General features: G+C 38.7%; 1 protein-coding gene and 1 long non-coding RNA gene across 3 annotated transcripts in view; one reads left to right on the top strand and one right to left on the bottom strand.

Annotated features, from left to right (window-relative positions):
* Nucleotides 1–1203: 1203 nt before the first annotated feature.
* LOC138057018 (uncharacterized) lies at nucleotides 1204–9844 on the top strand. 2 transcript variants are annotated; one of them, XR_011133576.1, is made up of 4 exons: nucleotides 1204–1450; nucleotides 1927–1987; nucleotides 2337–2408; nucleotides 8844–9844. It is a non-coding gene; the product is annotated as an uncharacterized lncRNA (long non-coding RNA). The 2 variants fall into 2 exon arrangements; XR_011133575.1 differs by lacking the exon at nucleotides 8844–9844 and adding an exon at nucleotides 3237–3363.
* Nucleotides 9845–14802: 4958 nt separating this feature from the next.
* The window catches only part of LOC138057014 (uncharacterized), a 32949-nt gene continuing 29542 nt past the window's right edge, over nucleotides 14803–18209 (bottom strand). Inside the window, exon 5 of the mRNA XM_068903016.1 lies at nucleotides 14803–17096. Within this exon, the coding sequence (XP_068759117.1) occupies nucleotides 16619–17096 (478 nt within the window). The 3' untranslated portion in view covers nucleotides 14803–16618. The remainder of the gene's footprint in view (nucleotides 17097–18209) is intronic.

Below are 18209 nucleotides of genomic sequence, written 5' to 3'. Positions count from 1 at the left end.
GACTGTATGGTGCCCGATAAACCACATAACTGGAAAGCTACCGCTAAAGATGCCAATGAAATGGAAATTGTGTTTACCGCCAAAACGTGTCCTTTGTTTGTGTTCGTCCTTAGCGAGCACGCGATACCATTTGGAAACCTCACCCCAGCCATAGCGAACCGGGGATATAAATGGTGCATGTGAAGGCTCGCTTTCGCTTTTTTTGAGTACGGGTAGGCAAGGTACCTCACCAACCAGGGATGCCCCACCCTTATGTGGACGGGTTCTTAGAAGTTAAGTCTCGCGGGTGTGACAGTTATTAGTATATACTTAAACAGTGGATAGCGTTGAACGCAACAATTCACCTCAGTTTTGGTGGCTAGTGGTGGATATTTACCTCGCCGCCTCGCCAATAACCACCTCCATTTCGGTGAATAGTCGTTAACTTGCGTAAAAATAACCAACAAACTGCGGTTATAAACATAACAAGAAGACGCATGTTGTAAAGCTTTTATGAACTTGACTTTCGTATGCTCCAACATACATCTTCAGAAGTAACGGCCTAAAGTACAAATGAATTTAAACACGAAGACTAATACCAAATAAGGAAAGTAATGACAATGAAAAAATGAAATTAAACAGACCTAGTTAAATCTGCTTGAAAAAATATATAAATGGCTAGTAGAGAAGAAGTTTCTCACTGCCAACATTCTCATTAAGCGCTGGTTTTGAAGATGTATGATGGAGCATGCGAAACGTCAAGTTCATATCAGTTTTACAACATGCGTTTTCTGGTTATGTTTATAACCGCAATTTGTTTGCTATTTTTACTCAAGTTGAAATGGCCGAAGAATAAGAGTGTCTATGACTATCAACTTGAGAGGCAACACAACGAACACAGAAAACATGAAACCAACGCTAACCATACACGGACACATAGATGAGAGATACTGGGAACGAAAATGGATTAGAAGCGGAAATGGCACAAGTCACACAACGCAGTCAAGCTGAGTTGTCAGTTACAAGATCACCCCACACAGAAAACATGAAACCAACGCGAACCATACACGCGAACCTCAAAACAAAGGAACATTCAACCTCGTTCCCAGGATCTCTTTGTCATTGACGAAGGACACATGGAGGAGAGAGATATTGGGAACGAAAATGGATTAGAGGCGGAAATGACGAAAGTCACACAACGCAGTCACACAACGCAGTCAAGCAGTCAAGTGAGTTGTCAGTTACAAGATCACCCCATCCACCGAAAAAAACGACCTGTTTTGGTGATTTGGAATAAAAAAATGAATTAAATTTTGCACGTGAAGAATCGTTTGAAAGATCTGACCGCCTCTGTGAAAAGGAAGGACTAAAGGAGAGGCAGACTTACCAGGGAAAGATAAAAACATTGAAAGTCGAACTTTGCAAGGACCACTAAATTTATTTAAACGTAGCTATGGTAATAGAATTGTAGGTAAGTCGTAAATGGAATTCTTTACTACTACAGCTTAGATTAGACCCTCCTCTGGTAAACTTTTAAACATGTTGTTAAACACTTTTTGCTATCATAAGTGCGGGGGATTTTAAAAAAAGTTTTTTAAGTTAAATATTAAATTCTTAAGATGTATGGTATTTATATTATAATGTTAGAATTGGTTTATATAAATTTTATGGTTATAGCCAAGTAATATTTATTAGCTCAGCTTTTCAGTGATATGTCTAGTATGGAGTGTATGATTACTCTTTTACTTTTAATACATATGGTTGTTGCCGTTAAATTGTACTAAATAAATAAATAAACAAGTCACTGTTAATGGGAGCTAATTACCAGATGAAAAGGGAAGAGCAACAAAAACAATTAAAATTATCAATGATAAGCAGTAATGTGTTTTTGTGATACATCTTTTCCATTGCTTGATTAAAACAATGTGAAATGACATCACATTGCAGGAATGCAGTGAAGGTCTCAAAAACCTCATTGCTCCAGCACACTCAACCAGATGTTAGAGAGGCAAGTTGCTTATGTCCTTGGTCCCGGAAGCATTCAATGTGGGCAATTAACTAGTGAAACTGCAATTTCTTAATAGGTCAATGTACGATATTGGTAATACTGCAATTTCTTAATAGGTTTTTGTGACAAGAATTAAGAATCAAGCATACAAATATACAAACTAATCTAAAATTAAAATAAAGTATGACTGCATACACTTATAACCCATGTTCACTTGATATGAGCAATCAGCAATGTTGTAGATCACAACTGTACACCATTTTTACTTCAACCTATTTGTGACAGGATTGAGGAGAGGTTGTAGAAAATATTGTAATGTAACAGTACCTTTCTTTTTTGTGTTTAACAGAAACTGTATGGATAGAGACATGTCTGTATGTCATCCATGGCCAGGTGCAGCCAAGCCTGTGTCATGATTGAGGTAATTGTAATTATTATGCTTTTGTTATTGCATTCATATTGTATTGCTTTTTTGCATTGAAAGGTTCTTTAAATCAACTGCATTCAAATGCTGATAATAAACCAAGAAATCATATGTTTAAAGGAGTTGAAAATATTGGAAAAAGGTCTCACACTTAATGAACTAAAATTTAAAAGGAAAAAAAATTGTATCAGTAAATTTTTGTGTAAATTATTTATTGTCTGTTTAATTTTGTTGCTTATGTGACTAATATTGCCATGTTCATGCATTTTATACCCTTGTAAATGAGAAAAATATGTTATTAAATAACCTTTCCTTCAAAGTCTTCTTCCCTAGTTCATGGTCACTATTACCATCTTCCCTTTCCTCATTATTCAGAAGGAAAATGATGGCAGCAACACTTCATGATGAGCCATGCAAAGATCTCTTCCCTTGCTAGGGAGAGGAGTTACAGCTAATAGAAAAAAAATTAATATTAAAAGTATGTTTTCTCTATAAAGACACTCGTATGTGAGAGCAATAATATGTCTTTCAAAAGGGCAACACAGCACAATTGCTAAGTTTCATGCCTGATAAAGGGGTCAGTTTGAACATTCAGTGTGATCTGTGATCTGAAAAATGCCTCAAAAGTTTCAGAACGTTCAAGAAATGACCCCCTTGTATAATATTTTTTCCTGTCACAAAGTATAATAGCCTTCAATTCAGTCATTTATTTCAGTGATTTATTTTGTGTTTTATTTTGCACATTGTACATGACATGCTCCATCCAACAAAAAGAGGAAGAAAACTCTTTCAGATGCTTAATTGGAGCTATTGTTTTTCAATGAGATATTAGGCTTAGCACTTTCAGCACTTTGAGGTGGCAACCAGTTACTAATTAGAATGAAAAGAAAGAAACTGGAACTTGAAATTCAGGCTCTGATTGCAAAGAGAAAAAGGGTAATGATAATCATTGTGATTTAATCCTGGTTTTTCCCCAATAATTGCCATCTGTTTTTGTGATGTTTTTTAATTCCTCCTGAATATAATTCAGAGTTTGGTAAAGGAGGTGCACATGAAATCTTAACTTCTGCAGCTCAAATGCTCTGCAATCTATTCTTCTCAATTAGAGCACATACCGGTATTTTATTTTATGTTGAGGTGGCTCAAAACATTTTCAGTCTTTTTAAAAGTTAATTCAAGTTGTGATTCTGCAATACTGTATCATTTAACAGAAATAATGTAACTGGTCACATATGAAGCATTTGCCACATATCATATTTATTAATAATCTCTGTATAGGTCAGTTGATTTAATGCTGATTGTCAATGATTGTAAGTGATTTGGAGAAGGGGGGCTCTCCAGTGGTCATAGTAACCAGCACCCAGGAATAATTTATTAATAATAATAATGATGATGATAATAGAGGGATTTTCAATTGAGTGCTGTTAAACCAAAACCAAAGTAATTACTTTAGCCAATCAGAAAGGACGGAGACAATCTGGTAAACCAATCAAAACTCGAAGTAATTACACGTAGCCGACAAAAAGTGCGGGAAAATGTCCATGAGCGAGCCACGATTGGTTTTGGTTTCGATTCTGATTGGTTGAAAAAGTGGCGGGAGAACGTTGAACCAATCACTGCGTAAACTAATCATAAACCAAAGCAATTTGCTAATTACTTTCGACACTCAATTGAAAACCACTCTAATAATAATAATAATAATAATAATAATTACAATATTTTATAATAAAACAAAAAATCTTAACCAAGCCTAATTAGACAAATTCACAAAAAATTACAAACTTTATATAAAATATTATTCTTTATACCTGTGGTGTATTACAGTGCAATGCGCCTTGCCGTTGCCACACAACAAACTTTCACACTTGACAATCTACCTGTAAATACGTCAACTCAACAACCCATTCCTACCATGTTCAAATTGCAACCGTAAAAACTTTGCAAGTAGGGGTGACTGTCAATGAAATTCGCACACCTTGATTGGGGAATAATTTGTAAAAACTTTTGTTAGGTGGCCACGGTAAGGTGCGTTGCACTGTAAAAAGTGTTCACTTCTGTAATTAAAAACCTAATTATTTGGACTACAAAACTTATTAAAAAATACCACTTAAAAATTTCTACTAAATATCTTCTTAATAATAATAATAATAATAATAATCACTACCATTACTTAAAAAAATATATATATTTACTAGAAATGCTATAATTCAAGTCATAATGGGGACTTTATTTGTCTTAGAATACAGTTGTAAATCTCTCTATGAAAAGGCAATTAACAACTGGCTACTTGAAATTGAGTGATATACATGAATCAACAGAAAAAAATAAAGTTTTATTAAGTCTGGGCTATCCCAAATCTTATTTCTACAACAAAAGATAAAATATGTCTCTCTAATGGCTGGATCACGTTGATCGATGGCATGAAATCCGTTATGACAAACGTAAAGGTATTCCTTTTTTGTAGGTGCGCCGCTTGGGATGAGTGTGTCATCGATCGGCCCCGTAACCTAGCTAAAGCTCCAATAGATAAGTGTAAAATTTCGCCATAGTTTCCTTTGAAAGGTCACAATACTTAAAACGGCGGACCCAATAAACTACGGCTCATAAAACTTGAAGTGATTAACATTTAGACGTGTGCATTTTTTGGAACAAACTCTTTAATCATATTGCAGCAGAATTTACGTTATGTCACTGAATTCGCATGATCGCATGACAGACGGACCACGCGATGCGGACCGCCCAGAGAACAGCATTTTGAACATTGATTTGTTTGGTGAAATTTAAGCGAGTATTTTTTGATCCGAAAGTCTACGGTTGTAGTGTTCTTTTTACCCATGTTTTTGGGAATATGCCTACCCGAATGTAAAAAAAACTTCTGAATTTAGGACTATTCGCTAAATATTTCAAACAAGAAGTAGATAGTATAAATGAAAATGAAATGTTCTCTAATGATCGTGTGCAGTACTAGCAGTTACTTCACAAAGTCAATTAGTACTTTTGTAAAACTATGGTAAAACAAATACATTTATTTCTTCTCTTGATGTGGGAAAGATAACCCACTCGCCAGCAATACTCTTTAAACACTGAGTAACGGAGTGAATACAGCGACTCGCGCCTGGCCTTGGAGATTCCCCTCTTGCAAAGTACGGTAATGCTGTCAGGACCTAATAAATTTTAAAAAACAGTTGAATGCCCAACTAGATTCGACAAAGGCATCTTTATCCACGAGGGAGTTGAAAGTGACAGTGACTAGAACAGAGAAAAAAGAAAATTACCTACCTGAATCTTCGGATCTAGCGGGAATAATCTTCGCTCGGTGTTGCGCGTCAATGTTGTTCTTCAAACTTGGAAATATAAAAACGCACTCAATTCTTTCAGGTGACAATCTGTAACGTTCACTTACCTCGCATCTTCTCATTCCAGTCAATACTGTTCCTTGTCCATATTTTTTTTTTCTTACGACTTGGTGTTAGAAGTGCTCTAACGCCAGCCATTTCTTATTCAAAGTTTCCCGGACGGCACGCGAAAGTATCTAAGGGAAAACGATGTTTTTCTCCGACCCGAAAAACTCGGGCCTCTCGATTGAGCAAACATCAACACAACACAACACGACTAGGACACGTACTGTCAGTGACAGTGGACAAACTGTTGCAATGTTAAAGAAATCAGATCCACAAAAGTTCCGACGGTAAAATCGGAAGGTACATGCAGGTACTAAAAGAATAAAAACTCTTACTTTACCTATACGAGCAGCTGGCCATATTATCCCCACACAAATTCTTCAATTGTTGTTAATTTTACGAATCAATTGAACGTCTTGATTGTTTGTTTGAAGATTGTTCAATTTTCAGCTCTGAAGGCCTCCAAAGTAAGCACGCTCCTCGCTGTACTCGTTCCCTGAACGATGTACTGTGTAATTGATAACGGGACCTTTTTATAGCCACTTTCACCCATTTTCAGTCACACTTGTACACGCACTAACACGGTGGTTCCTGATTGGTTATATTGTATCTTTGTATTGTTGAGTGTATTCTTGGTATTGTTTTTTATCCGATTTGACCTTTATTTTCGAGAACAAAAATACCATCGGCTTTGTTTGAAAACCATGGAATCAGCGAAGCGACACTTCTAATCATTTAATATGACTGAAGCCACGCGTGACCTAGGAAAATTTGGACTAGTTGCGCTGAGTTGCAATTGCGCAAAAGTGAAAATCGGCCGAACATTGTCACTTACTAGGTTTTTGCTTCCAGACGTTCAATTGAAACATAGACCAGGAGAAGGGAGGTTTTATGCTTGATTTCAAAAATCTGTTTAATTTTTTCTCCAAGTTTCTCGATTTCAACCTCAGCACACGTGAATTTCAAGACATTAAAGCCTGTCGTCGTTTTAAGAAGGATTCAGTGCTTTTTGAGACAACGTCAACTTTTTACAACGTGAATAATTAGCAACTATTGACATAAGTGCAGGCTGCGCAGCTCGGTAAATATCCACCACCAGCCAGCGACACTGAGGTGAATAGTTGTTTTAGTATATACTAAAACAGTGAGATAATATAGCGCAAAAAGATGATTTTAACTCATTTATTCTTGCAAAGATTTTCGGGCGCAAATTGCGCGCGAGTTGCTCGGAGGTAAATATCGAAGCGAGCGCGTTCAACGCTATCCACTGTTTGTAGTATATACTACTAATAATAATTAATATAAATCTAATAAATTTTATTTTGCATGAACTAGGCTGCTGGTTTGCATGTCGATCAGGCCGTAAACATTTTGTCTGACTGGTTGTTCGAAGTATCGCTTTGACTGTGCTTCCACCTAGTCTTGTTCACCTATAATGCCCGAGGGGCTCCCCGTTGACTAATTTCTATATTTTGTGTTTTTAACAAATTTAAAAATAACTCATTCAAAGACACGCACGCAACGTTGCATCACAGGATGACCAAGTTTGCGATAATCGCAAAAAAATTTTAGTTTGCATGCGATATATAAATGTTATAATTATAATCCTGTCCTTATTAAACTTACAGAATTTTGCGATTACCGCAAACTTAGTCACCTTGCGATTGATATATCGCACACTCCAGCGGCACCCAACGGAACTTTTCGTTAAATTATATATCTGTTCGGAGGGCTTTTGATAACCTAGGGTTTTCATTGGGTACTTTCGTGATAGGAAAAATTCAATGCCTGATGCTTTCTGATTGATAAAAATGTCGTTGCGATTACCGAAAAAAGACCAGCTATGATATTTGGAAATTATAATACCTAAGATTTTTGGGAAGTAGACAAAAAATGCGCTAGTAAATTCGAAAATTTTCTAGTTCCCCTAGAATAACCGAACAGATAGAAATTTTATAGCGCAGCCTCAGTAAAATGAAACTACAAAGCCTTAAAGCACTCCAGAAAGCTTACATCAGAGATTTTAAAAATCATTTGAGAGAAAACCTTCGCTGGGTGCGCCTGACATGTAACAACGTTATAACGAATTGAAGAACGAAAAGGAACCCGGATAACCACACGAGAAACTTCAAAAATTTGAGGAAGTGTCAGAACAAACTTGACTGCCTCATGCTATCAAAATGCTATTTGTCAAATAATTGAACCCAATTCTTAACAAACAGTGCGATTCAATTCGCGAAAAATTATTTCTTTAGATCCTTTCATTTTTTTCCTTTTCAGTGTTTCATTGTTCAGTATGTCCCTTTGGCAGCTTCATTGATGTTTTTCAATTACCTAACATATTTAATCACATTTTAGCGTTCGTAAAATTCTTACTGATATTGATGTTTTGACTGTAGCTATAAATTCATGCTATTTTTTTATCCACACTTGAAAATGACCTATATCACTAATTCTTTATCACAAAATAGAGATTTGCATTGGGTCAAAAGGAGTTGACGGGACACTGAAACAGGTAAACTCCAATCGGACTTTTTTCTTAAAACAAAACAATGTTGTTTCTCCACTCGACGGCCTAAAAGTAGGTGCCTGATCACTGGTTACTCAACGGGGGAATCCCCTTAATGCTAATAAGTTGTATGATTGGTTGATTAATTTTGGATCACTGTTTATCACTGTTGGCTCTTCAGACGTTATCTAATTACAGCTAATAGGGAGCTTAAGCACGCTCGTTTTTGAGACGGGGACGGCAACCGGAAAAAAACATTTCGCGTGCCAGGGCAGTGGAGTCTCCCAGTTTTTTATACTAATCATCTCTAGCGGAGAAAAGATACTTAGCAATGTAAATATGGTTGTGTGAAGACAAGTTAGAAGGGAAAACAGCTTACTTCCGGTTGCCGTCCCCGTCTCAAAAACGCGTGTGCTTAAGCTCCCTAATTAGAATGCTCAGCGCAAATTCTGTTCTCAGTCAACTTCCAACAGCAGTTGTTTTCCCAGGCGGCGTAAATCTTCCTCTTTCGCTTTTTTCCAGTATTACGTTGTGCCTGAATTCTCAAGATTTTAGTAGAATTAATTTACTCTTCACAAAAGGATGTTTGATAGATGCAACTGGAGCGATAATTCGTCAGATCGGACTTGAAAGCTATGGAAATACTTGGAGGTTTCGGAAAGTCGTTTTAGCGATAGCGATAACCTGCTGTGTCGATCTTGAAGTAGAAGAAGAAGTATAAGAAACGACTTAGGAAAACTAGATGCCGCTTCATGGGATTAGAAAAGGGAAGACTTAGCAACGCCAAATATCTTAATTTCTAAACATGTTTTGGAAATTGGGAAAAGTCAAAGTCAGGGCAGCTCGCTGGGTCAAATCCTGCTACATCGGAGAAGCCTAAGGGAAGAATCACTCGCCAGCAAAATCCTAAGAAGTTCATTCAACCCTACTCATCAGGAAATACTTACAAGTTTATTTTTTTTAAAAACCTGTTTGTCGATGCTGTGAGCTATATCTGACCATATCTATGTAATGGGAAGCCTTTATAGATTAAAGATGTAGATGTAAAACGCTCGTTTGGACCAATCGAGCTTCATTTATCCTTCTGTCGTGAATGGGTGAAGATGGACTGAAACTCAGACAAGAAGCAAACTCCTACTGTAGATCTCTCCGCTGTGCTAAACTTGTACCGGATGTAATATGTCTTTTGCAATGGATCTGTTGGTGGTGACATCATCTTTTGGAATGCACGATTAAGTGAATTACATTTACACATAAAAAGGAAATGGGTTTATAAATCACAGCGAATTCGTTTTGACGAAGGGCAAACGCTCGAAACTGTACGCCAGCTTTCGAATTTTTTTTTACGGTCGTTACCTCTCAAATGATATCAACTATTAGTAAAATCCAACTAGTGGTCTATTATCAATGCTGCGTTCTGATTGGTTGAGCTACTAGTAGGCTATTTGTTATAGCCCACCAGTAGCGAAAAGCGCCGGCTTTGAAAACCAAAACAACAATTAAAGTCTAGCTTTAACTAGCGAAAGATGTTTTGTCTCGATATTTTTTTGACCAACTAGTTGGATTTTACTAAAACAATAGACCAATTTCGATATATTAAAATTCAGTCGAAAACAAAAGGCATCATCTCGAGGCTCTGGGGAATAAACTCATACAAATCCTTATATTTATTCCCCAGAGCCTCGAGATGATGCCTTTTGTTTTCGACTGAATTTTAATATATCGAAATTGGTCTATTATTCCTCTCGCCCTCATGGCCTCTGAGTCAATAGCCCATTCGGCCTTCGGCCTCATGGGCTATTGACTCATAGCCCATTCGGGCTCGAGGAATAATTGTTAAATATCTGTGACTAACTTCCCCAACCGACACATGTACAGCACCGCAGTTTCCCCAGAAAAGAAACTCCTTTATCCATTTTTACAAATTAAAGCATCGAGGCATCTTCGATTTCCTCTTGATTCACTAAGATATCCGAAGAGAAGTTTTCAATAATGAGCGAATTAATCATAAGTTGAGGTCTGCCAGTTACACTTGAAAGACCAGTGAGCTCTCCATAACAATGAAAGTTTTAATTTGTATGTTTTATTTTCCCATTTCAGACCACGTGATGTTACTCCAAGGAACAGTTTCTTTCAAATGTCGTCTTATGCACGTACATGTGTCCGCATAACTTATGAAAAAACAAAAGGAAAATTCTCCGAAAGTTGACAGCATCACGTGGTCTAAAATGGGAAAACAAAACAATTGAAAAGGTCTGTAAGTGACGTCACGTCAACCACTACTTGCATTAATTACTTGCAGTTGACTGATGTACAGTTCGAGGAACAAGTACGTGGACCGACGGAAATTTTTTTTCCCAGAGCGCACATAATGAAAAAGAGGGGATCCATAGAAGTTGAAAAGACGACAATCCCGTAAATATCCGAAGGCCCGCATTTAACTGAAATGTGCAGCACGAAAATAAAGATTCCTACCTGTAAGATCTGGCCGTATCCTCTCTGCGAATAATTCTTCGAATGTTGTTTAATTTAACAATCGGTTGAACGTCTTGATTGTTTGATAGTTCAAATTTGGCCGTAGATTTTTCAGCTCTGAGAGGCGCCACAACTAGCGGTCTCCTCCTTCACCTGTTCCTGCTTATGCTCCTGCTGGGAACTTCAAGCGCGCTATAGAGTGGTTTTCAATTGGGTGTCGAAAGTAATTAGTGAATTACTTTGGTTTTGCCTTACTTCACTCAGTGATTGGTTCAAAGTTCTCGCGCCACTTTTTCAAACAATCAGAAGTGAAACCAAAACCAATCGTGCCTTGCGCGTGCACATTTTCCCGCGCATTGTGTCGGCTACGTGTAATTACTTCGAGTTTTGATTGGTTTACTGGATTGTCTCCGTCCCTTTTGATTGGGCAAAGTAATTACTATGTCTTTGGTTTTACAACACTCATTTGAAAACCGCTCTAAAAGGGATTAATTTATATAATTAATTCCTTTCCGTCTACTCTCCGCCTTCTCTAATGAAATTTCAGCGACGTCATCAAATCCTGTTAAGTACTTCATCAAGTCTGAGGTCTGTGTACGTTGTTTTTGAGTTATTTGCCGGAGCGTGTTACCCAACCTTTTTAGCCCCAGCAATATCGACAAAAACCTTCGAGTAGACTATGAAAACTATGGAGTTTACGTTGCCACGAAAGCGCTTACTTTACACTCGTAGGACAGTACAAATGTGTATAAACACATCTAACTTTCTTGACAACTTTACGGAACTAGTAACTTGCAAAAGGGTTTATTTCTAGGTCATCTACTCGTATCAACATTTGATGCTCTTAGCCTTTTTCACTGCATCGTGTCGAATTTATTTTGCATGACGCATTTTGTGACAATTTCATTCTTCTACAAGTCACTGTTGACGCCTGAACAACCTGGGGGTCTACCTTTTGTGGCCTCGTGCGATTCCCATTTTATGACGTTTATCAGTGGTATTGTTTGAAATTAATGGCCGTTGCTAGTGGAGAGGCAAGGGGGCCAGTTGCCTCAGTCCCCCCTCCCCCCAAAATATATATATTCCAAAGAAAAATTAATGTCTTCTCTTTCTGGAGTGTTGGGCAAATAACTTGAACTTTACCGATATCGGAAAATCGGGAATCGAAAGCCAAAAGGGTCGGCCTAAAAATAAACCTTGACAAGACCAACGTCATACGAATCAATGGGAAAAATCAAGTACCGATCAGCATAGTGGGTAAAAACATCAAAGAAGGAGAGGAGTTTACCTAGCTTGGCGCCAAAGTCAATAAAGAAGGAGGTGGGATAGAGGACTTACAGAACAGACTTTCAAAGGCAAGAGGGACATATATTAGGCTAATTAAGATCTGGAACTCTAAGAGTATCTCAAAGAGAACGAAGATGAAACTGTACAAGACCCTCGTCTTGCCTGTATTGATGTATGGATGTGAGACCTGGAAAATGACCAAGAGCGATGCACACGTTCTCAACGTGTTTCAAAACAAATGCCTCCGGAAGATTCACAACATACGTTGGCAAGATAACATCACCACCAACGAGTTACTAGCCAGAGCGGAAATGTCACCAGTGAGTCAGGAAGTAAAGAGAAGAAGATGGAAGTTCATTGGCCACATTCTAAGGCAGGACAGAGCGAGTGATACAAGGACGGCGTTAAATTGGAGACCGGAGGGAAAAAGAAAGATGGGGAGACCAAAGACAACGTGGAGAAGGACCGTTGAGAGGGAGATGAAAGAAGGAGGATGGGGTTCGTGGGAAGAGGTGCGGGGCATTGCGGTAGACAGACAGACATGGAAAGCTTCTGTGGAGGCCCTATGTGCCACCTGGCACGCGGAGGATAGGTAGGTTACCGATATTACCTTTGAAACTTTTCACAACCGATTCGCTCGTCTTTATGAAACAGCAAACAAAAGGGGAGCATTATTCAAAGATAATAGTCCGTTAACATTTCCCCATAGTTTTTCATGTGTTTAATTTGGCTGGTTGAAACCTTCGTGACATAAATATGCTTAGTCGGAAACAAATGGATTTCCTTCAAACTGGTGCAAGTGATCATGAATGGACCTTCGTTTTATCTGAGTTACCTCAGTAAAAATTTATATCGTCGATTCTGTGCCATAATAAACTTGTAAATTTGCAATAGACCATATTCGTATTCTCGGTATTGGACTGGAACTAGCTTGCAATGGAGGCTAATGCGGGGGAATATATTAGAAAGTATTTGCATTTGAAAAGACTCACTCGCATTAGCCTCCATTGCAAGCTAGTTCCAGTCCAATACCGAGAATACGAATATGGTCTATTGATTGATAACGATATTTTTGACGGAAATCCATTTGGAAACATCATAGACTAATCTGTTAGTTAGCGATACGTCAATAATTTGTAAATGTAACCGTAAATGCAACTTGTTTACCCACGGAACACCTTAGGACCGCTCAGGAGCTCGTTCGAAATGTGTCCGCGGTGCATTCCGGATCGAATTGGAACTTGGCAGTGTTGGTTTTTTAGGGGCGGGGGGAAACCGGAGTACTCGGTGAAGAACCTCTCAGAGCAAGGAGAGAACCAACAACAAACTTAACCCACATATTTAACTATTGAAAGGTAATGTGGAGTACTAGTTTTCTACCCATGTAAACCATGTAAGCGTTAGCCATACTAAAGGAATTGGGCCCACACAAGGACAGAAAAACTCTGACCAGGTCCACGTATGACGCCGAGGCTGGGAATCGAACCCGGGCCACATTGGTGGGAGGCGAGTTCTCTCATCATTGCGCCACCCCTGCTCCCCTAATACTACTAATAAGACAACTTTAATGGGTAAACACAAATTACTGGTTAAACCACTAGTTTACAAAACCTTAACCTGTGAAAGTACCTGTCTTTGTAAGTAACACTTCCGTGTCTCTGCATCTCACAACTTTCTGGGAGAGCAAACTCCCAGACCCTCGTAACGACTTGTGCCTCCCGCGTTCGCTTCATTGCCCCTTCCCCCCCCCCCCCCCCCACCCCATGGCTTTTTGTCACTCTTTTCTCATAACCAACTGACAATTTTGGCTTCCATGTAGCACGTTGATGTCTTTAAAGCAAAATACTAGAACTGTTGTATATCGTTGTATACCAAATTCTTAAAATCACTTCTATACCTCTTACTAACCGAGTTCGAGGTCCGTACTGTAAGTTACGGACCGAGTTTTTTCCCGTTGATTTATGGCCCAAGCGCGAAGCGCGCGGGCCATAAATCAACGGGAAAAAACGAGGATCCGTAACTTACAGTACGGACCGAGAAAACGAGGTTAGTAAGATATTTATTATATCTCTGAGGTTAACCGGCGCGAGGGCAAGGAAACTAGTCAAAGTGAAGCGGAAGGTTCAACTGCCACGAAGAATGCCGTGCCAAAATCCCAAAAACTAAATCTTCTTGGCTGTTAAGTTTGAAATAGATGGTTGCAAGATTCAAACAGATTTCAGTACAAATTTATGCAACAGAAATGACATGAAAAACTCGCTAGATGATGTTTTGTCGAAATTTTAAATTTAGCGGGCTGTACAGCGGGCTGTAGCGGAATAATAAATCTCTTATTCAATGGTGTAGCATACAATACTCGCGGACATTTTGCTCATTGCTCGTATTTTATCTCGCCCCTGCGGGGCTCGGAAAAATACTATGCAACTCACAAAATATCCGCGCGTATTATATGTTAAATCATCGAATAAGATGTATACAATGAAGGAAGGGAATATTGAACCGATGTTGTACGAAACTTTAAATCAGTTTCAATTTGCGTCTACACTCTTTCAGCTCTGCGCTTCCAAACATATAAAGCAAACTTTTCAAACGCCCTCGACATTTAGTTCAGCACAATGCTGAATGGGGGCGTTTTGGGAAACACGAAGGTGTGGCGCTCCTCAAGAAAGGGTCTTTTAAATGGATGTACTCCGCGCAGTGAATCACGTAATTGTTTCAATTAAGTTACCAGTTTATTGCAAAAAAATTACATCATTTGCAAAAGTGCGCACAAATGTGCTCAAACAACGTAAAAGGACTAATAGGATATAAAAGATAAAATCTCTACTGAAAAACGCCAAAAATATTGAAATCTTTATCGAAATTTCACTGGCAAACTAGATTACTAAAAACCTGTAAAACTACGTTTAAAAAATCATTCTTTCTGGGCAAAATATCGAAAAAGGCCCAATATAAATACTATCCTATAAATCTACACCTTAATGATGCGGTATACAAATACAGTTAAGATGAATATGGAAATCAAGCAGAAAAGCACGGGAAACTTCATTTGCTAGTAATACAATGATTTAAAACTATGTGAAAAACTCATCAGTTCTTACGGGGAGAAAATCCAAAAGGTCCAATTTAAAGGATGTGTACAAAAGATAGACCTCTGGTCCGTGGACCACCCCTGTGGACCCGGTCAATGGACCACTTCATGGACCCCGGGTCCATGGACTACCCCTGTGGACCACCACTCCTCATTTTGTAAAGTTACAAGCAGAAAAATCTTTAGACGAAAGAGAGGAATTATCCTCGCACTTATCTGGCAATTGTCTCTTAAAACACCTGAAAAATTCATGTGGCTTCAAAGGGATTGGAAACCCATGACCCTCTGCGATGCTGGTGCAATCCTCTACCAACTGAACTATGAAGCTAAGAGCAGGTCAGTTTGTTCCGGTGAAGAACTAGATGTATATTTGAAGACGAAATTCCTTGGGAACCACCAAATAGGTGGTAAAGGTGTCTTTTAAGAGACAATTGCTTAAATGAGAAGCCCATGCAAAATGAACCACAGCCCTATGCTCCTGTCACGACGTTTTCACAGACAACAATTAATTTTTTGGATTGAATTTATTGCGAACGAGCCCGATGACACATAACAAAAAACCAACTTGACGTCATAGGGTCAGCGAACTGGAACTTTCTTTGGCGGAAAAGGTAGTCTAAAAATAGATGGGGCTATAAAAATACCATGAAATAGTTTTAAGGTGCGTTTCTTTGGGGGGATGATCCGAAAAAGGCATCATTGATCCAACATGACTTGGATCACGGTGCATCAAAGAAATTCCAGAGTGGATTCTTCGGTTCCTTTAATGCAACGTGATCCAAGTGATCTTGGATCAATTGATGACCCTTTTTCGGGTCATCTCCGCAAAGAAACGTACCCTTAGTATGTGAGTTGTTCGCCCCTAGTCATGGTTTCCTTCTTAAATTGTTCAGAAGTGTCAGGATCACTTCTTTCTTTTGTCCAAATATTTTTATTCTTGTAACTTTACAAAATGAGTGGTGGTCCACAGGGGTAGTCCATGGACCCAGGGTCCATGTCTTGTGTACGTCCCAATTTAAAATATTTGTTGCTGCAACAACAACACACTTCATTGTACCCGTAATATGTTGAGGTTAATATTTACAAAAAATTACTTAGTACAAGTTAATATTTAAGAGTAGCGATTCCCTGAAATAACTAAATAGTTTAAAATGTCAGGGATCATATTACTCCTCTACAAATTGCAAAAACAAGTAAATGATGTTACTCAAGTAGTTTTTATAGCCACGCTACATGTATAGCCGCTGCCAAGTCAACCGTGTGAAATGGATAATCATGGCCTTAGAAAAAGGCTTCGGTCCCTATATACCGCATTGCACTATTTTAACTCTTTTGTTTGGGCTAATAGTTTTCTTTTTCAAAAAAAGGTCGGGCAGAACTAACTGATACTCTCTGTGTGAGCACATCACAAATGTATCAACCAATCATACTTTTGATCATTACCCTAAAACTCTATTTTTAACAACAATGAATCGTCCTTCGCATAGCGAGGACCAAAGAACTCCTGGATTCGAGCGAACCAAACATAGCCATACCCGGTGCGGCAGATGGCCTCGTGGGGCTGTTGGAAAGCCAACAAGTTAGGCTTTGCTTGTATGATCCGACTGATGTCGCTTCGGGCTCTGGAACCACTACGATCTAAAACGCTAACAGTGACTGTCCCGTCATATGGCCAATCTAGGAGATCGTCAAAGGTGCTCTGCATCATGTGAATGAAAATTGCCACATGGGTTCCTCCTCCACTGCCAACACCATTGGGATAGATTCTGATGCCCACCAACCTTCCAAAACGATAACTGTACACCGCATCACTAAGGATAGGTGTTTCATATCGGCGATGTTGAGCGATCTCTTTGATTTCCATGATGAAAAATGTACCATCTGCATTTCCCATTTTCAGAGCAGCTGTCTGAGGATTTGACCTGCAAGTAATTTTCCAGGCGTTAACAAAAAATAAATAAATGAAAAATAGATTATATTAATTGGTGTTCTTATCACAATTTGACGTCTTTGGGTGTCCATGTTGTCGGTCAAATCCGAGGTCAGGTTGAATCCGTTTTTATCTAGGCTAAATTGCTGATCCTCATTTTACGTAGGTTAAATATGCACTTTACCTAGTTTAAAGCAGCTATCAATCCCCTAAAAGGGATTGAAAACACCTACACCTTCCCTCAAGCTCTGTCTTTCGCATCTCAACACATCTTATTGTTTCGTATCATCTCTAGTCCAGTCACTGGTTTCCGTATTCATATACACTTATCCATTCAGTCTCAATATTACAACAAGGGAACAAAGAACTGTACTATGCTCTTACCGGTACTCGAATTCGCAGATCTCAGTACAGTCCTGTGTCTTCATCACTTCAACGACGAACATGCTCAACGTAACATAGTGTCTTTTCATTATTTACTTTTCTACGACCACTGAACCTAATGCTAACCTGACCCTAGTTTTTCCCTAGGCATAATTTAGGCTCCAAAAAGTTTCTTCAATTGATCTGAGTGCGTATTCAACCTAAGTAAAATGAGCATTTAACCTACTGTAGGTAAAAATAGATTCAACCTGAGAACGGATTCTACCGGCAGCATCTATTCTGGGCTAAGCCTTAGTTGTTCGAAGTGATGCATTTTGCACAAATCATAAAAGCGCCCGGCCTTTCCAAATACGATGAAAAACACGAAATAAGTCAACACCAGGCTTCGGCTGTTCGAAATAAAAGATAGTGCCAGTAAAGTATCTGTCCAACAGACGAGATCAGTGATTCATCCAATGGAAAGCAGCCCACTCTTGGAACAATCTGCATCAGTTGCAAATTACCCCATTTTTATATTAACTTGCCCTTTCATGTAACTTTATTGTTAGTTTAATGCAACTCTTATATTTCTCCATTTTCTCCTTTAACTTGACGACATGGTCATTTCCGAGATTTAGTTCAAGAATGACGTTATTTTAAAAACTCTGGGTACGATCTTCGAGTTGTCGTTAACTGCAGGGGTGGGACGCAGGGGTGGCGCAGTGGTGAGAGTACTCGCCTC

The sequence above is a fragment of the Montipora capricornis genome, chromosome 7 (assembly GCF_036669925.1).
Source record: "Montipora capricornis isolate CH-2021 chromosome 7, ASM3666992v2, whole genome shotgun sequence".
NCBI classification, from domain to species: Eukaryota; Metazoa; Cnidaria; class Anthozoa; order Scleractinia; family Acroporidae; genus Montipora; species Montipora capricornis.
Note: the sequence above shows the minus strand (reverse complement) of the source record. Positions and strands in the feature narration are given on the sequence as shown.